The 24,686-nt window shown below is 47.6% G+C and overlaps 1 protein-coding gene and 1 non-coding gene across 2 annotated transcripts in view; one reads left to right on the top strand and one right to left on the bottom strand.

Annotated features, from left to right (window-relative positions):
* Window positions 1-24,686, top strand: part of EFCAB5 (EF-hand calcium binding domain 5) — a 60,204-nt gene that overhangs the window by 1,243 nt on the left and 34,275 nt on the right. The window contains exons 2-6 of the mRNA XM_060258967.1: window positions 53-209; window positions 3,149-3,209; window positions 8,626-8,696; window positions 17,014-17,169; window positions 23,887-23,986. Of these exons, the coding sequence (XP_060114950.1) occupies window positions 53-209; window positions 3,149-3,209; window positions 8,626-8,696; window positions 17,014-17,169; window positions 23,887-23,986 (545 nt within the window). The remainder of the gene's footprint in view (window positions 1-52; window positions 210-3,148; window positions 3,210-8,625; window positions 8,697-17,013; window positions 17,170-23,886; window positions 23,987-24,686) is intronic.
* On the bottom strand, window positions 1,609-1,680 carry TRNAP-GGG (transfer RNA proline (anticodon GGG)). Its single transcript has one exon. It is a non-coding gene; the product is annotated as a tRNA-Pro (tRNA).

The following is a 24,686-nucleotide window of genomic DNA, read 5'->3' on the forward strand; positions in this document are numbered from 1 at the left end:
AGTGATGTTTTGGAAACCTGCCCTAACCCAAGTTATACTCGTCTCCATGTAGGCTAGCCCACTTAAAGGTGTTGGTCGAGGAAAAGCGCAAACAGAGGGAAGAGGTGGAAGAGATCAAGAGTCGTGTGAAAGCAATGCGCAAGAAGGCCTTGGCTATACAGTTCAGAGAATGGACACTGGACACCAGTTTACAGATCCCACTTATGCTGGTAAATAGGGCAATAATTAGGGCATTGTCCCTTCAAGTAACATTCCGGGAAGAAGAAGGAAGAAGACTGATGGCAGTGCCTTCAGCTCCAGGTCCCCTCTTGGTAGAGTCCCGGTTGACAACTATTTGAAGCACAATATTCACTTCCACACCCACACCCACACCACTGAGGTCTCCCTCTGCAGCAGTGCCTTTCAGCTCCAGGTCCCCTCTTGGTAGAGTCCTGGTTGACAACTATTTGAAGCACAATATTCACTTCCACACCCACACCCACACCCACACCCATGCAATCGCACCCCACCCCATGCAAGCCACATTGCAGAACTCTTCCTTCTCTCCTTTGCAGTGTCAACAGCAGTGGGGATGGTGGTGGAGAGAGCCAGTTTGGTGTAGTGGTTAAGTGTGCAGACTCTTATCTGGGAGAACCGGGTTTGATTCCTCACTCCACTTGCACCTGCTGGCATGGCCTTGGGTCAGCCATAGCTCTGGCAGAGGTTGTCCTTGAAAGGGCAGCTGCTGTGAGAGCCCTCTCAGCCCCACCCACCCACCTCACAGGGTGTCTGCTGTGGGGGAGGGAGATAAAGGAGATTGTGAGCCACTCTGAGATTCTTGAGTGGGACAGTGGAGGGACGGGATGGTGGCTCAGTGGTAGAGCATCTGCTTGGGAAGCAGAAGGTCCCAGGTTCAATCCCTGGCATCTCCAACTAGGAAGGGTCCAGGCAAGGAGGTGTGAAAAACCTCAGCTTGAGACCCTGGAGAGCCGCTGCCAGTCTGAGAAGACAATACTGACTTTGATGGAGCAAGGGTCTGATTCAGTATAAGGCAGCTTCATATGTTCATATGAGTGGAGGGTGGAATATAAATCCAATGTCGTCGTCTTCTTCTTCATCCCCAGGAACACTGACTCCTGTGAGCAAGCCCAAGTTGCAGGCCAGTCAGAATGCATGAGTTGCTAGAAGGGGCAACTCATGCTGGGAACAACCATGCAGCTCTTGCTTCTGCAAGTTTACTCAGAAGAAAATCCCATTCCATGTGGGTAGGACTGCATTCTCCTATTTATCTTGGAGTGAACAGCTGAGTTGCATAAACAAGTCAGGGGCTCTGCTGCCCAATATATATTTTAAAAATTGTTATTCTTCCTTTCCATTGGTGTGCACAAAGCAAAACCAACATTGCCCAAAATAAGGCTTACCAAAATAAAATCCATTAAACCACCAAACCACACAACTTTGTGCCTCTTACTCACTTTCCCCAGCCCATCATAGGAATATATGAAGCTGCCTTATACTGAATCAGACCCTCGGTCCATCAAAGTCAGTATTGTCTACTCAGACTGGCAGCGGCTTTCCAGGGTCTCGAGCTGAGGTTTTTCACACCTACTTGCCTGGTCCCTTTTTAGTTGGAGAGGCCAGGGATTGAACCTGGGACCTTCTGCTTCCCAAGCAGATGCTCTACCACTGAGCCACCATCCCTCCCCAAAGCTTAAGATGCCACAACTTTTTTTTTTGTACCAAACTAACCTACTACTTATTTCTGAACTCTGTTTTATGGACTTCAGAAACTGCAGTATGAACATACGAAGCTGCCTTATACTGAATCAGACCCTCGGTCCATCAAAGTCAATATTGTCTACTCAGACTGGCAGCAGCTCTCCAGGGTCTCAAGCTGAGGTTTTTCATGCCTATTTGCCTGGACCCTTTTTAGTTGGAGATGCCAAGGATTGAACCTGGGACCTTGGACCTTCTGCTTACCAAGCAGATGCTCTACCACTGACCCACCATCCCTCCCCGTTAATTCCTTTCTGGAACTTCCCAGCTTTCCCTTTTCCAAATGCATATAATGCCCAGCCCAGTTAAAGCAGAGATAATGAGAAAAAGAGATGATGCTAGAAGGAGCCATCTTCATTCCACTTACTGGGCAGATGTTTTCCAGCTCTAGGTCAGCACCAAGCTTTCCCTTTCCCAAATGCATATAATGCCCAGCCCAGCTAAAGCAGAGATAATGAGAAAAAGAGATGATGCCAGAAGAAGCCATCTTCATTCCACTTACCTGGCAGATGTTTTCCAGCTCTAGATCAGCACTGTTTCCTAAAAGAGTGTCCACTTCTACATTCTTCCACTCTCAAGCATGCTGTGTTGGCAAGACAAGAAAAGAGCGTATTCGTAGACAAAGCAAGGCAAGAGCCATGGTGCATCTCCAGCCCATGGAGTGTTCCTCCAAGTGGCTCCTAAGTTGGAGGAAGAGCCACTTGGGTTGGAGGAACACTTCCTGGAAGATTGTTGGATCCCACCCAAGAGATTCACAGCTGGATCTCCCAATACATTTCATTTCTCGTAAAGCAGGGGTGGGGGTGAGAGAGAGAGAGAGTCAAATCTGGCCAGAGAGGATTTGATCTTTAATCGAGTGGGAATCAGGTTCCAAGAGAGATGGGTTGCCTGCTTTTGTTAACTTCCAGGGTTCTGACTGCTGAGGAGAGCATGATTGTTTGTTATCCAGAAAAAAAGTAGGGGAAAGAAAGAGTTAAACCCGCCTTCTTCTACATAGCATCCCCAATGCAAATACTGCATAAGCTGCAGCTCACTAATGGTGACCTTAATAACGTTTAAAGGCAAGAGACTAACATAGGTGGCTCTCCATTGTCTGCCTCTGCATAGTGACTCTCAACTTCCTCGGTTGTCTCCCATCCAGATACTAACCAGGGCAGATTCTGCAAAGCTTCCAAGATCAGATGAGATGAGGCTTAGCCTGGGCCATCCAGGTCAGGGCACGCCATCCCTCTGTTATCATTTCTTCTACTAAATTAAATCGGAGACATCAGGAGATCCGCTCTCGGGTCTCTTGCATCTCTTCTAGTCCCAACGAGCTTCCCGCAGAGCCCAGTTGGGCAAAATGGGGGCTTGGGAAGCCAGCTCTCGAAACCATCATCTCTTTGATTTGCAGGTCCAGGGTGCCCTGAAGTCATTCCTGGACAACCGCACTTTGCCCGCTGATGCCACAAAAGGTAATATCAAAGCTGCTGCTGAAGCAGCTACACAGTCTACACTCCTGAGGATTTTTTTTCAAAGTCAAAATGTGACACAGGGCAAACATGGGAAGCTCTAGGCATGGTTAAGAGCCCCGTAGCGCAGAGTGGAAAAGCTGCAGTACTGCAGTCCGAGCTCTCTGCTCACGACCTGAGTTCGATCCCGGTAGAAGCTGGGTTCAGGTAGCTGACTCATGATGCGACCCCATCTCAGAGTTAGAAACAACTGGTGCTTGCAAAGGGACTACCTTTACCTTTTTAGGCATGCTTAGTGCCCATATTTGCACACAGAGCGAGACTCTGGAGCATACCTTAAAGCAGCTCTCTGGATCCCAACTGCAGAGCTTCGTCGAAAGGCTGTTCAGTTAGTTTGACTCCCGTCCAATCACAAGACCAATCGACCTCACAGCTCCCCTACACAACCCAACCCAAATGCTGGTTTGGTGTGGCACTGAGCACAGCTTAGAAGGGTCTGAGACCGATTTCGCACTTGCCACTTGGACGGGTGGCATCTAGCAGTGGGATCCAGGAGCAGGATGGGGATCAGAACCTGGGAGAGCTCCTGGGGAAGTCAGAGGCCAGCTGCCCTCGGGCATCTGTTAGCCAGCATTTATCTACTGAAGGTTTTGACTCCGCCCACCACACGACAGCCATTAAAGGAGTGAGTCGCAGTTCATCACTAAAACTTAACAACTCACATTACTGACTTTAATGTGTCATTTCTATTTATCTGAGTTGCTTTGATCAGCTCTTAAAATGTCTTAAACATACACAGAGAAGGATGACGACGCGCACGAGAACATCAGGCTGGCTTGACCAAACCGGTTAGGCGAGAGGTTCACGGCAGTCTAAGGGATTCTGAACCAGAACGTTTGGCCACAAATGACAGGGCCGTTGAGAGGCCGGTCTGTCTCTCCCCGTGAAGCACACTCTCACTTGGGGTGTCAGCAGCCCAAACGGCCATTTGAACTTCAGCTGGGGAAAGGGGCCCAGGGAGGACAGGGTGGGAAATCAGACATTAAATACAGAAATACAAGACATACACACACCTCTCAGTCACTTTCCAAGGTGTCCGGAATCGTTACAACCACAGTGCACCATAAGCAGAGAATAAATGAGGCAGAGGAAGGCACTTGCAACCAGAGACTCCACAAACGACAGTCATGTAAAGGTAAAGGTCGTCCCCTGTGCAAGCACCAATCTTCCGACTCTGGGGTGACATCGCATCACAACATTTTCACGACAGACGTTTTACGGGTTGGCTTGCCATTCCTTCCCCAGTCATCTACGATTCCACCCCCCCCCCCCCAGCAAGATGGGTACTCACTTTACTGACCTTGGAAGGATGGAAGGCTGAGTCAACCTTGAGCCGGCTACCTGAACCCAGCTTCCGCTGGGATCAAACTCAGGTCGTGAGCAGAGAGTTCAGACTGCAGTACTGTAGCTTTACCACTCTGCGCCACGGGGCTCCTGCTAACAGTCATGTACCACCCTTGAATTAGGACTAATTAAAAATATCATACAATGGGTAAAATTCCCAAGTTCCCCAGAATTCTTCACCAGACTGTAAGTTCAGTGTAAAAACAAAAACATTAAAATGTCGGGGAAAGAGGGAAGAAAAGCTATTTCAGGGCATGATGGGGAAGCCCAAATCTGAAGTCAGAAGAGTCCTTAGGTAGAATGTTGCAAACGTTGCAGACTTAACTGGATTACACAGCGAACAATCCTAAGCAAGTCTGCTTTGAAGAAAGCCCCATTGTATCCAGCAGGACGTGGTCCTAGGAGAGTGCTTCTTCATTTATGACTGCCTTTCTCCCCAGTGGGAATCCAAACCAGCTTACATCTTCCTCTGGAGCAGGTTTTTTTTTTTTTTGAGCAGGGACGCACAGGAACACAGTTCCGGCTGCCTTGGTGTCAGGGGGTGTGGCCTAATATGCAAATGAGCTCCTGCTGGCCCTTTTCTACAAAAAAAGCCCTTTGTGAGACAATGGTGATGTCAGAGGGTGTGGTCTAATATGCAAATGAGTTTCTGCTGGGCTTTTTCTAGATACAAAGCCCTGCTCTGGAAGACCGCAACCACAGTGTCAGGCGCAAAAGAGGCTTCAGCATGCCCCTAAAGCAGGGGTGGGGAACCTTTTTTCTGCCAAGGGCCATATGGATATTTATAACATCATTCGCGGGCCATAAAAATGATCAACTTAAACAACAGTGTTCTGCTGAGGGGGAATGATTCAGGCCAGCAGAATTAATGCAAATAATTGTTTTTCTATTTGAAGTCGTGGGGAGAGCCTAATCTGGCAACGGGCACACACACACACACACACGGCCCGCCGCCCTAGGCAAATGCATCAATCCAGGGCTTTTTTGTAGAAAAAGCCCAACAGGAACTTAGTAGCATATTAGACCACATCTCCTAATATTAACACATTAGGTCACACACTCATTAGCATATTAGGCCACACCATCTGGGATAATCAAGCGCACACTGAACTGTGACAGTTACTTTTCCAGGCCCTGCAGCAATTCTGGCCGGCCAGCCAGGCCCCAGGGAAGCTGCCGCACAGTACATCTGGGTCCTGTGATCCCTGCCCGGCCCTGGGGAGGCTGCCGCATGGTGCAGCTAGGCTCCACGATCCTCACTGGCCAGCCAGGCCCCAGGGAGGCTGCCACATGACTTGGTTCGGTCCAGCAATCCGCAAGGGCCACACTAAGTGACCTCAAGGGTCGTATATGGCCCTCGGGACAGAGGTTCCTCACCCCTGCCCTAAGGTTGTTGGCACAGAGATGCAGAACAAGGGCCACACTCCTTGTGAGCATATAAAAGTCAGCATATAATGTCTCTGGATCAAAGTCATGAAAAAGGAAAGGAAAGGTCGCCTGTGCAAGCACCAGTCGCTTCCGACTCTGGGGCGACGTTGCTTTCACAACGTTTTCACGGCAGACTTTTTACAGGGTGGTTTGCCATTGCCTTCCCCAGTCATCTACACTTTCCCCCCAGCAAGCTGGGGACTCATTTTACCGACCTCGGAAGGATGGAAGGCTGAGTCAACCTCGAACCAGCTACCTGAACCCAGCTACTCCCTAAATAAATTAACTAATGTCTCAGGCATGATCAGTTCGAGGTGCAGTGAGACAAACCCTGTGTTTTAGGGGCAGGAAGAAAACAAGGGGGGAAAGGGTCGTTTCCAATCTGGCAGGGAGAGCAAATTGTCAAAGCTTCTGTGGGAGTTGTCTTGCTTGGGGTCATCTGTTGCCTGCCCTTATTTCACAGCACTTTCTTCGGTTTAGCCCCAATCCTTGCTTCCTGGAGATTTACATTTAGTAGGAACCAATGCACTAAGCAGGCATAACGGCATGCTTTATGGTTTCATAAAGATAATTTACTGCCCATGAATGTCTTCGGGAACAAGCAGTAAATGAACTCCGCCGGGGGTTCTCTCATCAGCGGCAGAAGCGAGAATAACTGGACTCCCGGTTCCCTGTGGTGGTAGCGCACTACGTCTTCTCTCGAGACATCCCACGGAAATGCTGGCACTCTCTTTATAGACACTGGGCCTGATGTTCTATCCTTGATGGTGGTGTCCTTGTGCCTGACCCCAAAAGCCTACTGAGGATCTGAATGTCTTTAGAAGTGATGCTTCTCAGATCTAACCAGGGGACCCAGCCTTTGCTGATAACGCAGAAACTCTGGTGCCATTTATTTATCACGGTTAATTTGTCTGCTGCTGTTCTGCCTCGCAGAGATTCATGGTGGCTAATGACTTTTTTAAAAACTCCCACAAAATAAAATCAGACAAGATAGTAAAACACAATCAAAGAGCTCTCACTCAAATTTCAGTTCAAGCAATCACATTAACTTGTTTCAGAACGGAAAGGCAATTGTAAGCTGCTTTGAGACTCCTTGAGACGGACAAAAGCAGGGTATAAAAACCTACTCTCCTTCTTCCTGCCAATCAGACCAAGCCGGTTCCAGTAGAAAGGCTTTCCCCATCGATCTCAATGCTTGGACTGGTTGATGTGGGTGGAGACAGTCCTTCAGGGATTCCACTCCCATCTGTGGCTCTCCGCTTAGAAAGAAAACAACCAAATAGTTGGTTGCGCCCTGTTTTCCCAGGACTGCCTTCAGTCTTAGACCTGCTTGGAAAAAGTGCAGAAAAGGGCAACTAGAATGATTAAAGGTTTGGAACACTTTCCCTATGAAGAAAGGTTAAAATGATTGGGGCTCTTTAGCTTGGAGAAACGTCAACTGCGGGGTGACATGATAGAGGTTTACAAGATTATGCATGGGATGGAGAAAGTAGAGAAAGAAGTCCTTTTCTCCCTTTCTCACAATACTAGAACTCGTAGGCATTCAATGAAATTGCTGAGCAGTCAGGTTAAAACGGATAAAAGGAAGTACTTCTTCACCCAAAGGGTGATTAACATGTGGAATTCACTGCCACAGGAGGTGGCGGCGGCTACAAGCATAGCCAGCTTTAAGAGGGGATTGGATAAAAATATGGAGCAGAGGTCCATCAGTGGCTATTAGCTACGGTGTGTATATATATATATATGTGTGTGTGCGCGCGCACGCGTTTATATGTATGTATGTATATATATATTGGCCACATATATTGGCCACTGTGTGACACAGAGTGTTGGACTGGATGGGCCATTGGCCTGATCCAACATGGCTTGTCTTATGTTCTTATGCTTGCATGTTAAACAGTGCCAATTTCCTCACGGAAAGGGAATGAAAAGCCACCACCTGCACTTTTTTTTATAGCCAGGCCCTGTTGTTTACATTTGTGCGCACCATTTTGCAATGCCTGGAGTCCAGCGGCAACCAAACCCTTTAAGCAAGCAAAATTCCCCCTCTTGTCCTGTCAAAGGATGGAGATGGCACCAGGCTTCAACCTGAAAGCATATCTGCATTCAGCCTTGAGTCAGTCATACAGCCTAGCCCATCCCATAGGGTTGCTGTGATAATTAAGTCCAACAACCTTTACTCTGGGCTCCTTGGGAGAAAACCAGGGTCAAAGGAAAAGAGTACTGTGAAGAATGTTTCTGGTGGGGATGGTTTTGCCTTCCTTCCAGGGAGCTGGCAGAAGAAAAATATGGCCAAGGAGGGCAGCTCTTTTGCTGCTACCACAACCAAACTGAGCCATGCTCCTACTTCTACATATTTCTAGTGGCAGGCCAACCCCCCGTCTCGAAAGCTGCTCAGTTCCAGGAAGGGGGACCAGAGAAGCGAAATGGGTCTCTTCTACCTTGAGACCTGAAGTAGAAGACAGAATTTCTCCTTTGCCTCCTCCATAAATACGGAAGAGCTTCCCATGCTAGAGGGACAGAGTGCAGCTCAGTTCTCCCAGGATGCCGCTTAGCGTTGACTGTCATCTTCCTTTCTTTGCCACAGGACTCTATGCCAGGTCGCTGGAAACCATAGAAACACTAGAGGTGAAAGTGAACAAAGAGGAATTTGCTGAGGTGAGAAGCCATGCGACTCCCAGTGAGCCAGGGTAACCTGGGCAACTACCATCACATCTTGTTCTGCTCTAAGAGTGGCAAACCCCTCATCTCAGTCCCAAGTTGGCTAAGGTAATGGGGACTCAGGAAGAAAGGGGGAGGATTGGCGGAAGAGAGGTGAGCTCGGCCCCCTCAGATACCCCTTTCGATTCTCCGCTACAAATGCCCAATCAGAAATAATTGCTGGGAGGTGGGGGGAGGACATTTAAGAGCAAACCAGTCGCTGGCAGAAAGACCAAGCACCGCTCCTGCATGTTAAATTTTCCCTGCAAGCATTTCCCAGCCTCTGTACAAGCATTAACTAGTCCAACCCAGAGTTACAAACCTGAAGTTTCCAGTCTATCACAGTATTAGTTCCACCCTTTTTTTACTCTTCCAAGGATAACATCAGGAGGATTAGGCCTCCCTGTATGTTGTCTCAGGACAGCTCATACAGTTGCCAGCTTCCAGGTAGGAAGGCAAGGAAGCAAGCCGCCATGCAAAATGTCCCACAAACTTCAAAATACTCCGAAGACTTGAATTAACCAAAACATCAAATTTTTGTAAGATATTCATATACAACATATATTCATGCAGAAACAGAACATACAAGAGCAGGATAAACTGTCTGACAAAATTTGTTCCTCTCTTAAAGACCCAGTCCCTCGAGTAACAAATTTTGTCGGACAGTTTATGCTGTATATGAATATTTTGTAAAATTTGATATCTTGGTTAATTCAAGTCTTTGAAGTTTGTGGGACATTTTGCACAGCGGCTTGCTTCCTTGCCTTCCCCCTTTCCATGTATTTCACTTCGGTTGCTAAACCTTCAGGTGGGATTTAGCAAACCCCCCCCCCCCCCAAATTACAACTGATCTCCAGACTGTATAGATTGCTTATTTGTTTATTTGAAACACGTATTTCACTTCCCCTGGAGTAAATGTCTGCTTTGGAAGGTGGACTATATGGCATTATACCCTAATGAGATTCCTCCAGTCCCTAAAACCCACCTTCCCAAGGCTCTGCCCTCAAATCTCCAGGTATTTCTGAACCTGCAGCTGGCAACCTTGTCTTTCCAGTGCTGGAACAAGGGCCTGCTTTCTCCCAGGCTGAATTGTTAGGGGATGTTTGGATGGGAAAGAAGATTCTAGCGACAACAACAATTGTGCCATACCTTTTTATTAGAACCTCCCGAAATATCACCAGATAGCAAGCCAGGAGCTGAAGTGAGTCTAGCGGTTCCAGGTCAGCAATTAATTCAGATTTCCCACTTGCAGCACTCAGGAGACACCCCCGCCTCCCGGTCTTGTGCTTCTGGCCCCATCGTTATTGCACAATTAGCACGGCTCCTGCAGCATCTGTTTTTGCTGCTGAAATTCTATTAGCCAATTCACAGAAGAGGCCTGGAATCTCCCAGAGGAGGCTCTGCAGTATCACCCTGAGTAGTGTAAAAGGAGAATGGCCAGTGTTTGTCTTCAAAGATCCTAGCTCCAGTCGAGACGGACGGAGTTATGCCAAGTTATGCTGACAGGATGCGAGGAGGAATTTTCGGACTACCGCACGTGGGTAGGCAGCCCCTTCAGTTTAGCTGTGCCCGGGGAGGGCATGCTCCAAAAGCAAAGGCAAACCGCCTTTGCAACTCCAAAAGCAACTGCCCTGCTGCTGATAGCATGAGGGGCAGAACCGCTTGCTCAGGCCCTTGCGTTTGAGAGGCATCCTTTTAATGCTGTCTAGAAATCGGGTCGCAAAGCTGTTTTTAAGAAAAGATAATTTGTCAGTCTTGTTTTAAGCCTGCAGCGAGATGGTTGGAAATTCCTCCTCAAAGTGACTGCTTCTAATGAAGACAGTTCTCCGGCATCCCAGGTGTTTGGAGAAGCCCATTTATCGCTCGGATCAAGTGACCGACTTTGCAGCTCAACGATGTGTTCTGAATGCCTCTCTATTAATGGTCAGGCAAGCGACATGCTTAGATGAAGAAGCCCAGGAACGCAGCTCCAGTATGGGGCAAGAATCGCAAGGAGTCTTGGGACACCTTGAAGATTCCTGCTTTATTGTGGCTTCAGAGCCAGGGCCCTTTTTGTCAGCAGGCAGGCCCAAAGCTACAAACAGTGGTAAGAAGGTGGCCATGGTGGTGGGGTGAGGGGAACAGGTTAAGAAGAAGAAGATTTTGGATTTATATCCCGCCCTATACTCTGAATCTCAGAGTCTCAGAGCGGTCACAATTTCCTCTACCTTCCCCCCCCCCCACAACAAACACCCTGTGAGGTAGGTGGGGCTGAGAGTGCTTTCATAGCAGCTGCCCTCTCAAGGACAGCTTCTATGAAAGCTATGGCTGACCCAAGGCCATCTCAGCAGGTGCAAGTGGAGGAGTGGGGAATCAAACCCGGTTCTCCCAGATAAGCGTCCGCGCACTTATCCTCTACACCAAACTGGCTCTCGAAGAAGAAGGAGACTGCAGATTTGTACCCCATCCTTCTCTCTGAATCAGAGACTCAGAGCGGCTTACAATCTCCTATATCTTCTCCCACCACAACAGACACCCTGTGAGGTAGGTGGGGCTGAGAGGGCTCTCCCACCAGCTGCCCTTTCAAGGACAACTCTGCGAGAGCTATGGCTGACCCAAGGCCATTCCAGCAGCTGCATGCGGAGAAGTGGGGAATCAAACCCGGTTCTCCCGGATAAGAGTCCGCACACTTAACCACTACACCAAACTGGTTACTGCAAAGAGGCCAGAGAGCCTAGTTTCTCAGGACAAAGAGGTACGTCCTGTGTGACCCTGCAGAGCACTGAAAATAGTACAAAAATACTGCATCTATGTCCGACGGCCAATGAATGAGCAGAGTAGGATGAGTGAACAGAAAGGACAATGATCTTTTGAACATGAGCATCCACCCTGACCTGGATAGCTGAAGCTAGCCCAATCTTGTCAGATCTCGGAAGCTAAGCAGGGTTGGTCCTAGCTAGTATTTCGGGATGAGAAACCTCCAAGGAATACCAGGGTCATGACACAGAGGCAGAAAGTCCCAGTTCAATGTGTAGCATCTCAGATAAAAACTTCATCTTGACCCAGGTCTTTGGGGAGCTGCTACCAACCAGGCTGGGCTCAACTGGGGGACCTGTGTCCCTGTGGACAACTGAGATTTTGTGCTGGATTGTATTCAAGGAATAGCAATCATCGAGAACTAAGTCAATTGAAACAGAGCTGGCCTTCCTGCGGCTTCTAGCCAGAGGGTTTGAATTCTAGAAGAGGCTGGGATGAGAGAAAAAGAACATACCACATTTCCATGCCAACATAAGTAGCCGCAACAGCTTCACCCAGCCTGCTTTCCAGCAGTGCAACTTCCAGAGTTCTGCACAGACAAATCTTAGCCAATGGAACAAAGTTTGAGTCCAGTGGACCCCTTAAAACCAACAAAGTTTAATTCAGGGTATAAGCTTTTTTGTAAAGATAATCCCCTCAGTCGTTTCCAACTCTGGGGTGATGTTGCTTTCACAACGTTTTCATGGTAGACTTTTTATGGGGTGGTTTCCCATTGCCTTCCCCAGTCATCTACGCTTCCCCCCCAGCAAGCTGGGTACTCATTTGACCGACCTCAGAAGGATGGAAGGCTGAGTAAACCATGAGCCGGCTACCTGAGCTCAGTTTCTACCAGGATCGAACTCAGGCTGTGAGCAGAGCTTGGACTGCAGTACTGCGGCTTTACCACTCTGCCATGGGGCTCTTGTGTATGCACACAAAAGCTTATACCCTGAATTAAGCTTTGTTGGTCTTAAAGGCGCCACTGGACTCAAACTGCTACGTTGCTTCAGACCAACAAGATCTAGGCAAGATCTTCTGTCCTCTCGTCCTTCCTTTTGCCCACCAACCATAAGTTGGAGTTTCTGTGATTTGAAATGCAGTTGATTAATTGGGCTCTGAAAAGCAGCCGCAGCGGCCACACCATAGGCTGGAGTGGAAGGAGGAGTAAGAAAGCCCTCCTACCGCCCCAGCTTTAAGCCCTGGTAGCTATAAAAGATGGACACCCTGCGCCTAAGCTGAGGAGGTGCACTTCAGTTCAAGGAAACAATGGAACAGAGATAGCGACCCTTTCTGCAGAGCTGTGTCCCTGATCCTCCCATACAGCAGCTTGCTAGGGCCAAATTGCATGTCAGGAGTTCCAGTCACAGGATTTCAGCCTTCTGTGTAGTTTGAGCCCTTTGCCTTCAACATTCTGGGTTTTGCTTAAGCAGAAAGCAGTCGTAGGAGGCAGCGAGCTTGAACAGGCACTGGAGCCAGGCCAGCAGCGTCCCTGTTCTGGCCAGGCTGTGCGCTCAGGGGATACACACACACATAACATCGCCCGGAGTTGTCCAGCAGAGGAAGCTGGGCGCAGGCTGCAGCACCCAGGAGAGCTCCCAGAGAAGGCAGGTGGGGTCGCTGCAGCAGACTCAGGCACTAATGACCCCACCTGCCTCCAGGGCAGACCTGACAGAGCCCTGTTCCCAAACAGACCCGCAGGAGAAGCCGTACTCTGGGGCAGGATTGATTGTTCTCTGCTGGTGCTCATTGTCTTCTCCAAGAGGCAGGGCTTTTTTTTGTAGCAGGAACTCCTTTGCATATTAGGCCACACACCCCTGATGTAGCCAATCCTCCAAGAGCTTACAGGGCTGTTAGTACAGGGCCTGCGGTAAGCTCCTGGAGGATTGGCTACATTAAGGGGGGGGGGGTGTGACCTAATATGCAAAGGAGTTCCTACATACAGGTGCCTTCCCCAGTCATTTATTATTCTCCAAGATGCCTTCCAAAGAAGATCCGGTGCACGGCGGGCTGGGAGGACATCATCAGGTTTTGAAGGATCCAGGACATTCCATTTTGAAGTCCCCCCCCCCCACCTTGTTTAGTTAGAACAGTCTTATGCTGCTTTTCCAGGAAACCTGCTTAGGTAAAATGATAAAGCACCAACAGATTTTTAAAAAATTGTTAAAAATTAGTAAACTGTTAATACAGCATTAAAAGGATTGGCATTACAAGCCAAGCAAGTACTAATGTAAGTAACACAGAAAACTTACAGCCCAAAAGCACAACATCTAGAGTGGAGTAGAATATGCTCTGGTCCCCAGCCCAATTTTAATGTCTGATTTATTCTGAGTAACGTTTATATGGTATTTGCCTATATTCTCAGTCACCAGCTTTGTTAGATTTTATTTATCGTGTACTTCTGCCTTTCCAGCCCAGATGTCCTCAATGCGATTCACACGTTAAAACCCAATTTCCTTATAAAATCAAGATTACATATATAAAATTATGCTAGAAGATGAACATAAAACCAGATGTTAAAAGCATAGGGGAAGAAACAATTGAACAAGATCGTAACATTTCCATAGTGGGGATTGCTGGGATGATATTGGATTTATATCCCACCCTATACTCTGAATCTCAGAGTGCTCACAATCTCCTTTACCTCTCCCCCCCTCACCAACAACAGACACCCTGTGAGGTAGGTGGGGCTGAGAGAACTCTTACAGCAGCTACCCTTTCAAGGACCCCTACAAGAGCCATGGCTAACCCAAGGCCATTCCAGTAGTGCAAGTGGAGGAGTAGGGAATCAAACCCGATTCTCCCAGATAAGAGTTTGTGCACTACACCAAAGAGGGCAGGCTTTATTCAGCCACCTCTCTGAATATCCTCCAGGCCCCCAGTAGGGGTCAGTCACCAGAGGTCAACATGACTTCCAGGTGCAGACACACACACACACAAATGCCAAAGGAACAAAAGAAAAAGAACTGTTTGGCCACATCTATGGCTGAAGTGTAGAACCAAGGGACTGCAGCTGCCCTGCTCTGCAGGTTGAAAAATAGAAACAGATGGCATGAGACCCGGTTCTCCCAGATAAGAGTCCAAGCACTTAACCACTACACCAAACTGGCTCTGAATGTGAATTCATGGCTGAGACGAGGACCTGTGAACTTAAGCTGAGCCCTGACTTCAGAGGATGTGGAAGGGTGTGGCTCTGCTTTAGGGTGCCACAGGAGGCCTCCAAGGGAGCAGCCATGCTGTTTCCAGCAACAGCCAGCCAGATGCTTCTGGGAAATTGGCAGGCAGGCCTTAAAGACAACAAACCGCTCTCATTGTCTTGCAGTGGGTATTCAGAGGCAAGCTGCTTCTCAATCATATGGGCTAATCTCCATCTTGGAACAGCATTCTCCTCCCAGTATTAGCTAGCCTTCCATGACACTGTTATGAATAACAGAGTAGGGGTTCTATAGGCAGGCTAGCCTACAAGAAGAGCCCCGTGGTGTAGAGCGGTAAAGCTGCAGTACTGCAATCCGAGCTCTCTGCTCACGACCTGAGTTCAATCCCGGCGGAAGCTGGGTTCAGGTAGCTGGCTCAAGATTGACTCAGCCTTCCATCCTTCTGAGGTCGGTAAAATGAGTCCCCAGCTTGCTGGGGGGAAAGCATAGATGACTGGGGAAGGCAATGGCAAACCACCCCATAACAAAAAGTCTGCCATAAAAACGTGGTGCTTGCACAGGGGACTACCTTTATATTTGCCTTTTAGTCTACAAGAGCTCAAGGGTAGTGTGGTGGGAATTGTTTGCCTATGGGGGGCTGGGAAAAGCTCCACTGTTCGCTACCGGTCTTCTTTGCTGTTAGCCATGGCACGCCACAGAGTCATGGAAATCTGGGGGTGGGGGTGGGATAATCTTTGTTCTCTGAACCCTTGAAAATGGTAGTAATCCATTTTATTTCATGCACGCCCATGCTATAGTATTCTATCATGTGTTTTTCCTCCCACCCACATTGGCAGAACGGAGAAACCTGCTGTAATAATTCAACCCAGAGACTGGGATCGTAGCTCCTTCTTGACAGTTCAAGTTCTTTACACTATGCAGACCACCTTTTTAGAATGCCTGTCTCTTTTTACCCATTAAAAACTCACATGGCAATAAATCTGGTGCTTAAAGTGCCTCCCTGACCCAAGCTCCAAATAAATCTCCGTCGGATAGCCGTTCTCAATGTCAGAAGATTAGCTGGAGCTAGTTTCCAAAGTCACTTCCTTTTGTCCTCTTTCTGAAAACGGGATCCATAATGATTTGCAGTCATCTCTAAAGCCGCTGCCGCCGCCACATGTCTCAGAACATGTAGAAAGGAGCCGCACAATACACTGCCACGGAGCAGAAAGGAAATTATTTGTTTGCTCTCAGCATTCATACCCTGTGTCTCTGTGATTTGCTCTGAGACGACTAACAAAAGCAGTGTTAATAGCAAAAGAGAAACATTAAATAAAAGAGATATAAACCAGCCTAATAATATCCACTCAAGAGTAAAAACATCTAATACCAGATGAAACTAGCTGCACAGAACAATCCAAGGCCTAAAAGATTTAAAAAGCAAGCCATATGCCTACCCAGACACAGAAGCTACCTAAGTGAGATTAAAGGAGTGGCAGAGTCTGATGGGCAGCTTTGTGGTGCAGAGCAGCCCCGTGGCGCAGAATGGTAAAGCTGCAGTATTGCATTCCGAGCTCTCTGCTCATGACCTGAGTTCAATCCCAGTGGAAGCTGGGTTCAGGTAGCCAGCTCAAGGTTGACTCAGACTTCCATCCTTCCGAGGTTGGTACAATGAGAACCCAGCTTTCTGGGGGTGGGGGGGGGGGAAGTGTAGATGACTGGGGAAGGCAATGGCAAACCACCCTGTGAAAAGTCTGCCATGAAAAAGTGATGTGACATCATTCCAGAGTCGGAAACAACTGTTGCTTGCACAGGTAAACCTGTTTAGTATCTGATGGGGCATTTTCAGGGGCAGTGCTGAGCTGCAGCCTTCTCCTTGTGAGACACAGCCGGCCCTTCCCCCTGCAGCCTGTTTAAACTGTCCTTTAGATTAGAGTAGGCTGATTTTTGGATTTGAGCCTGATAACCTGAGGCTTCGTGCCGTTATAGGTAATTTTTGATCTCTGTTTTGAAATGATATAGTATTTTGGTTCACTCTTTCCATTGTAATATGCCACTCAAGTGCTTGGGGAGGGGCACTGAATGCCAAAAGGCAAAGGTAAAATAAATCAGGAAATAACATTCTTGGGGTGATTCAGTAATAGCCGGCTTCAGTTTGAGTAACCAAGCTGCCTTTGAGAAGGAAACATGACTTTCAGTGCCTAGAGCAATCGGCAGTAGAGAAAAGTGAAAGCAAATGGAGGTTTTTAGGGTGGAGTTGTGACATTTGGCCGTGTCCCTGCTAGTGACTTCATTGTCAGGGCCCTGAGTGTGCCAAGAAAGGTGGCAAACATGACTGAACTGTTTTGCCCTTCTTCTCCCCTTCACAGTATGTCTTTTCTTACATCAAGAATTTCACCAGCGACACATTCGAGGACCTACTGAAGCACCTCCTCCAGTGTGCCAATGACGCCCGAGAGATCATCAGGCACGACATGTGCAGGAAGGTCTTTCTCCAACTCTTCCTGAACTGCGACCGTGGAAAGGTAGCCGTTCGAATTCCCTGAAAAGGTCTGCCATGATTCCCTAGCCCGCCAGCTTCCCTGGGCTCTAGGCAAACACCCTGCCGCCCAATCGGATAGCATTACGATACCTGCCCTGAATGTTTCTTTTTAGTCCTACGGACTATTTGTCTTGTCATTGGGCAAGGAAAGATGGTAATAAATAGAAAAGAATCAACTGCCCGACTGGATGAGAAAAACAACATACTGTAGAGTAGGGGTCACCAGCACGTTGTCTATAGGTGCCATAGCACCGGCCAATACTCTTCCTTATATTAGAAAGCGGGGGCCAAGTGAGACTTTTTGGCATTTATAGTATAATGCTGACAGTGGCTTTATGTAAAGTTCTTTACCTGTGCAAATAATGGAGAGGTAATTCTAAAAAACACATAAGAACATAACAGAAGCCATGTTGGATCAGGCCAATGGCCCATCCAGTCCAACACTCTGTGTCACACAGTGGCCAATATATGTGTGTGTGTGTATACACACACACACACATATATATACACACACCACACACTGTGGCTAATAGCCACTGATGGACCTCTGCTCCATATTTTTATCTAACCCCCTCTTGAAGCTGACTATGCTTGTAGCCGCCACCATCACAGTTGGGTTTAGAGTCTGATGAAAAAGGATTAGGCTGCAGGACTACAATGGCCCCTACATGGTGGAATCAGCTGCCGGAGGAGGTGAGGGCCCTGCGGGACCTTGTTCAGTTCCACAGGGCCTGTAAGACGACCCTCTTCCGGCTAGCTTATACTTAGCTTGAGAATTTAATGCAACTTGCCAGTTTTCCTCTTTTATATTTAGAATATTTATTAATTTTTAAGGTTTTATCTGTTTTAAATGTTTAATAAGAACATAAGAGAAGCCATGTTGGATCAGGCCAATGGCCCATCCAGTCCAACACTCTGTGTCACACAGTGGCCAATATATGTGTGTGTGTGTATACACACACACACACATATATATACACACCACACACTGTGGCTAATAGCCACTGATGGACCTCTGCTCCATATTTTTATCTAACCCCCTCTTGAAGCTGACTATGCTTGTAGCCGCCACCATCACAGTTGGGTTTAGAGTCTGATGAAAAAGGATTAGGCTGCAGGACTACAATGGCCCCTACATGGTGGAATCAGCTGCCGGAGGAGGTGAGGGCCCTGCGGGACCTTGTTCAGTTCCGCAGGGCCTGTAAGACGACCCTCTTCCGGCTAGCTTATACCTAGCTTGAGAATTTAATGCAACTTGCCAGTTTTCCTCTTTTATATTTAGAATATTTATTAATTTTTAAGGTTTTATCTGTTTTAAATGTTTAATTCTTTCATATTTAAATATTGTTTAATTTTTATTTACTGTTGGAAGCCGCCCTGAGCCACTTGTGGGAAGGGCGGGATATAAATTCTAAATAAAATAAATAAATAAATAAATAAAATGCGTAATGCAACCACAACAAGAGGAGAAGAGAAACTAAACCAATCAAACATAAAACTCCAAAAGGAAGTTTAGAATGCTAGTAAGAGGCCAAAAGTTAAAAACATCAATATAAAAAGCTTGTGGGGGCCAAATGAAGCCTCATCAAATCACCAAAGTGACAAATGCACATGAAAGCTGCAGGCCGAAACGCATCAGCTCATGTATGGTTCTTTCATGTGCATTTGTCACTTTGATGATTTTATGAGGCTTCATTTGAGCCCCTACAAGGTTTTTATATGTTTTTGTAATAAAAACTTGTAATTTTTTCTATAACTTTTGGAGTTTTTTTTTTTTTTAACTTTTGGCTCCTTACTAGTGTTCTAAACTTCCTATGGAAGTTTTTACAGTGCTTAATGCACCTTAACTGGAACTTCCACTGAAGTTATCAGATTGTCCCAGTTTTAATGTATTTTTATAATTCAGGCAGAAGCTGACAACACCACCACGTTTTGTTCACTTTTCAAAACGTTGCTGTTGAAAACTGGCCAGGATCTCTCTCTTAGTGTACACATGCTCAAGGAGCTCTCAGAAGCACTTTAGCACCAACTGTCCCTGTTCAAATTAATAGTGCCAGTTAAAAATGGTGGGGCTCATAAGAGAAAGAATCATGTAAAGGAGACAGCCAGGAGAAAAGGCATTTGCATAAGTGTGCTAGATGCCTGCACGGTGAAGACAGATTCTGCCAAGTGACGGGGTGGGGTGAGAAGATGATATTGGATTTATATCCCACTTTATACTCTGAATCTCAAAGACTCTGTGAGGTAGGTGGGGCTGAGAGATCTCACAGCAGCTGCCCTTTCAAGGACAACTTCTACCAGAGCTATGGCTGACCCAAGGCCATCCCAGCAGCTGCAAGTGGAGGAGTGGGGAATCAAACCTGGTTCTGCTAAATAAGAGTCCATGGACTTAACCACTACACCAAACTGGGAGGGGTAGCCAATTCAACATGCATATTTATTTTGTGCTTGTGCAAGAAAAGTTTAAATAATGTAATTTTAAAAGGCATCCCATTAATGCTGAGGAACTACTATCACAGTTTTTTCGTAGCCTCACCCCCTAACATTTTGTGGTCGGCTCCACCTCCTTCAGTAGCCATTTTGTGGTTGCACCCACCACCCAGAGTCAGAATTCCAAAAGTGCTCACAGCTTGCCACAGACAAAAGAAGAAAGTTACATGAAGTAATCTGCCACTAAAAGTCCCCAAAAGCCTCTTTCGTGATTGTGAGAACTTTAGAAGAAATTCTTTCATAAGAAAATGAATTGACCTGAAGAAAGTCAAAGTCAGAAACTTTTGACACCAAGACGTTCTCAGGGGCCTGTTCACAAGGACTCTGATGCATTGGATGAAGAACACTCCCAGAGAAGTAATTCAGCCTGGTGTCTACAAGGCCTGGCTGTTATTACTGGCTTTGGGGGAACATGAGACATTTTTCCCCAGCCCTTTAAACAAGCACCCCCAATACAAGCAGATCATTAATCACATGAGGAATAGGCAACAGCTTCCAAAAATGCAGCAGAAATGGTATGTGGGGTTTTTTTTTTAAGGCTTTGACCTGGTTTTCTTCCAAGCATTGTCATCAGTTCCCACCCCTTCCCCCTGGAAAGGAAAGTGGAAAATGAAAAGCAAATCCATAAAAGACCTCTGTGGTCACTGCATGACCTATTGCTTTGCTCTCTGTTGGTTTCCTGTTCCAGTTTATTAATTTTCATTGCTTCAACTACAGGTGGTCCAAGCAGGGTCTTCCATTTATCCATTTTTATTTATACACAGCCTTACAACTAGGGATCTGGACAGATAGGAGCAGGTGTGCTTAGATGGGTTCATTCTTGTCAGACTCGCCACCTAACAGGTTCGTGGCTGAAGTGGGGCGCCAGCATCACGCCTCTGCCTTCAAGCCCCATCTGAATCACAGCAAAAGCAGAAGACCCAAGTTCTGAGTGTTTATACTGGGCCTGGCCAACCCAGATGCTGCATACAGTCTTCTGTGCCTGAAAAAGGCTCTGAAGATGCCCACAGTCCTAGGCTAGACTGTGTCCTACGCTCACGGTCCAAACCCCAGAAACTCTGCTTCAGTCCTTGGAGCAAACTTTGAATCTCCTTGAGTCACTGACCCAACTGCCAGCTGAGTAGGGGTGCAGCAGTGAAAGCCAAGAGAAGGAAAAGGTGCAGGACACATGGGGTGAAATAACCAGATCCGTAAACCAGAATTTTTGCTGAAGTTGCAGAGCAAAAGGATTGTATTTTTTCAGGGCTTGCTATGGGGAGCCAGGGAAAGGAGGCAAAGATAAAGCCAAGACTTTGTCCTTGTTCTGGAGGTGTCCTACTACCATTGATGAGCTAATTTTATTGGGGGGGGGGTCACACTTCTCCCATTATAGGAGTGCAAAGACAAAAATTGGCCTCTACAACAGAAGCACTTGGTTTTTTTGGCCACTGTGTGACACAGAGTGTTGGACTGAATGGGGCATTGGCCTGATCCAATATGGCTTGTCTTATGTTTTTTAATGTCCTTATGTTCGTAAGCATTCACTGCTCAGATGGGTGGAGCCCCTCCAAGCAGTGAGTTCACAACCGCAGGTTAAGAACTCCGCACTGGGAACAGCCCTGGTGTGATCTGTGGGGTCCCTTCTGTCCAGTCCATCCAGACAACCAGCTGTCTTTTCCAGGCCCACTGCACCCCTTCCCCAGCGGTGCAGTTGTCATCCAGCCAGCCTTTACCTGCCCGCTTTGTTTCTCTTCTGCATCATGGCAGGAGGTGACGCCATTAACAGTTTGGGCATGTTTCACTGGCTGGCAGCCTTACCGGAAAGCTGGTCATTGCTGCAAATCCAGGGGGTGTTTCTGTGCTAGATAAGCCACCCTCTAGCATGTTCGTGCAACGGAGATGGGCAGAACTGGAAAATAACAAGCATTAAATGATTGTACAGTTGCAAAGCAGCATTCCTGTGGGGTTGCTTCCCTTTCTTGTCAGACACCAAACTTAGAGAGCCAGTTTGATGTAGTGGTTAAGTGCGCGGATTCTTATCTGGGAGAACCGGGTTTGATTTCCCACTCCTCCACTTGCACCTGCTGGAATGGCCTTGGGTCAGCCATAGCTCTGGCAGAAGTTGTCCTTGAAAGGGCAGCTGCTGGGAGAGCCCTCTCAGGCCCACCCACCTCACAGGGTGTGGGGGAGGAAGATAAAGGAGATTGTGAGCCGCTCTGATTCTGAGATTCGGAGTGGAGGGCAGGATATAAATCCAATACCTTCTTCCTCTTGCCATGTGTTTCCCCTGTGCTTTCTGCCCCAGTTTCCTCCTCTTGTTTCCCCTGCCTTTGCCATCTTCCTCTCTTTCTCCCTGGAAGAGAAGGATGCTTGTTTGTGTTCCCTGTCTCTCAAGGCAGTGAGACATGCGGGTGCTTTCCCTGTCCCTCCAAGATGGATGTATATTGCTTCTAGGAGGTGCCCCAAACCTGTCTGCAGTAAGAATGGCAACTGAGCATTTACTAAAGAGCAGGTGCCATGGAAGGTGAAGGACTCATTTAAAAGCTTCATCTCTAAACAGACAAATCCATGGAGGGCAGGCCTATCAGCATGACAGCTAAATGGAAGCTCGATATACTCAGATGGTCTACCTCTTTGGCACATAAGCAAAGTACAAGGACTGCGCCTTTATACACATGTGCACTCTCGTACACACAAGGCCTCTGACGGATTGATTCAGTTTATAAATTGCCCTCCCTCGGAGAGCTGAGGGTGGTGTACAACAAATGACAGTACATCAACAAATTCAAATAAGTACAGTAAAAACAGTATAATGCAACATAAAAACTCATCCAAGGCGTTTGATATCAGTTCTTCCCCATGGAGGGAAGGGGGGGGAGAAGAAGGCCAGGCTAGATGGTAAACCGTTGCCATCCTCAACCATTGGCCTAGTGGTGCATCTCTGTGTTACAGGCCCTGGTGAACTGTACCAGGTCCCACGGGAAGCAGATGTCACTAGGCAGAGAGTTCCACCAGGCCAGAGTCAGGGCCAAAAAGGTCCTGGCTCTGGTTGAGGACGTCTGGATGTCTTTCGGGCCAGGGATCACCGGGAGATTTTTCTCCCCAGAGCACAGTGCTCTTCTGGGGGTGTACCAGAAGAGGCAGTCCTGAAGGCATGCTGGCCCCTGACCATCTCCAAGGCCTTAAAGGCAGATACCAGGTAGGGCACTAATGACAGGAGGTGAGACTAAATGGATTGTTGGATATATCCAAGTAGGCATTCCTCTTCTACACACAACCCCTCTGGCCAACCTGAATGTTTGATTTTCCCTACCTTTGACATCGCAGTGGAAGGCCATTCTGTGTGGGCAAGCACTGCGTGTCTAGGATGGATAAAGGTTACTTTAACGATACCATTTTGTAAAAAAATGTATATTTTTATATTGCAAATATTTTATTGTGGGTGCTTTGTTTCTGTAAGATTACCTCCTTTTAAACTCCTTGGCAGTTTCTCAGAGTAAAGGTAAGGGTAGTCCCCTGTGCAAGCACCAGTCATTTTCAACTCTGCTTTCACAACATTTTCACAGAAGACTTTTTACAGGGTGGTTTGCCACTGCCTTCCCCAGTCATCTACACTTTCCCCCCCAGCAAGCTGGGTACTCGTTTTACCGACCTCGGAAGGATGGAAGACTGAGTTGACCTGGAACTGGCTACCTGAACCAGCTTCCACTGGGATCAAACTCAGGTCGTGAGCAGAGGGCTCCGACTGCAATACAGCTTGACCACTCTGCGCCACAGGGCTATTACTCTTTCCTAAATGGTTACGCCATCCCCCACCCTGGTTTGCCTGATCTCACTGACAACATGACATGTTCTTCTCGCATGAACATACTAAGCCACAGACACCCTTCCCATACAAAAGTATTTTTTAAAGACAGCTGCGGTACTGCAGTCCAAGCTCTCTGCTCACGACCTGAGTTCAATCCCGGCAGGAGCTGGGTTCAGGTAGCCAGCTCAAGGTTGAAATGAGTACCCAGCCTGCTGGGGGGGGGGAGTGTAGATGACTGGGGAAGGCAATGGCAAACCACCCCGTAAGAAAGTCTGCCTTGAAAACGTCATGATGCGACATCACCCCAGTCGGAAATGACTAGTGCTTGCACAGGGGACCACCTTCACCTTTTTTGCATAAATGGACTAACTAATCCAAACCCAGTGGGGTTTAACAGCATGTTTTTTTTTCTTTTTTCCCCAGGTGGGGCTCTTGGACAGGTTACGAATTTTAGCTCTACTGGAGACTTTCTACAGCAACTGCTCAGAGCTCGCTAGTAAGGGATTCCGCAATCCAAGGCAATGTAAGTGCACTGTCCACTCTCAGAACCAGCGTCAGGCTTGGATGATGCTGTGGGACCTATGCCCAGGAAGCAAGAGGGGCCAGATCACTGACAAAGTAGGACAGGAACTACTGGGCAATTGGCTGCTGTGAGAAACCCACGGCAGGCAAGTGAAATCAGTTGCGTTTGGTCTGGCAGGATTGCTAAAATAATGTCTGCCAGTGGGAGCCGCTTTGGATGCCAGGGTATAGTTGCTGTTTTAGGAGCAGCACTTTCTGCCTGTGTGCTTGTTCCTGCACCTTGGTCATGCTCTGTTCAGCCTGCACTTTTGCAGAGCAGTGAGTCCTCCACTGTACCCTTTGTGTTGCTCCTGTTCAGTTCAGTGGAGCTTCCTGCCAAATAGTGTTGCAGGGAGTCAGATCTGTTTGCCTTCCTTAACTGGCACCTTCACTCAGCACCTCTTCGTGCCTCGTGGTAGGGCTATGGAAACTCCCTCTCACCAGGCACGTAGACAGTATGCACCTATAATATAGTGGGTTCAATGCACAGAGGAGACACAGTTGTAGTGAACATCGCTCTTTTTATTCAGTACAGCATAGTAATGGCTGAACTCTAAGATTGTCCTACTGGGCCAATGGGGCCAACTATATACAGTTCACGGTTCCCACGCTAGGATGCCATTGGGTCATTTAAACCAGCAGGGGGCCTGTGATTGGAGCAG

The sequence above is a fragment of the Heteronotia binoei genome, chromosome 18 (assembly GCF_032191835.1).
Source record: "Heteronotia binoei isolate CCM8104 ecotype False Entrance Well chromosome 18, APGP_CSIRO_Hbin_v1, whole genome shotgun sequence".
In the NCBI taxonomy this organism is placed as follows: Eukaryota; Metazoa; Chordata; class Lepidosauria; order Squamata; family Gekkonidae; genus Heteronotia; species Heteronotia binoei.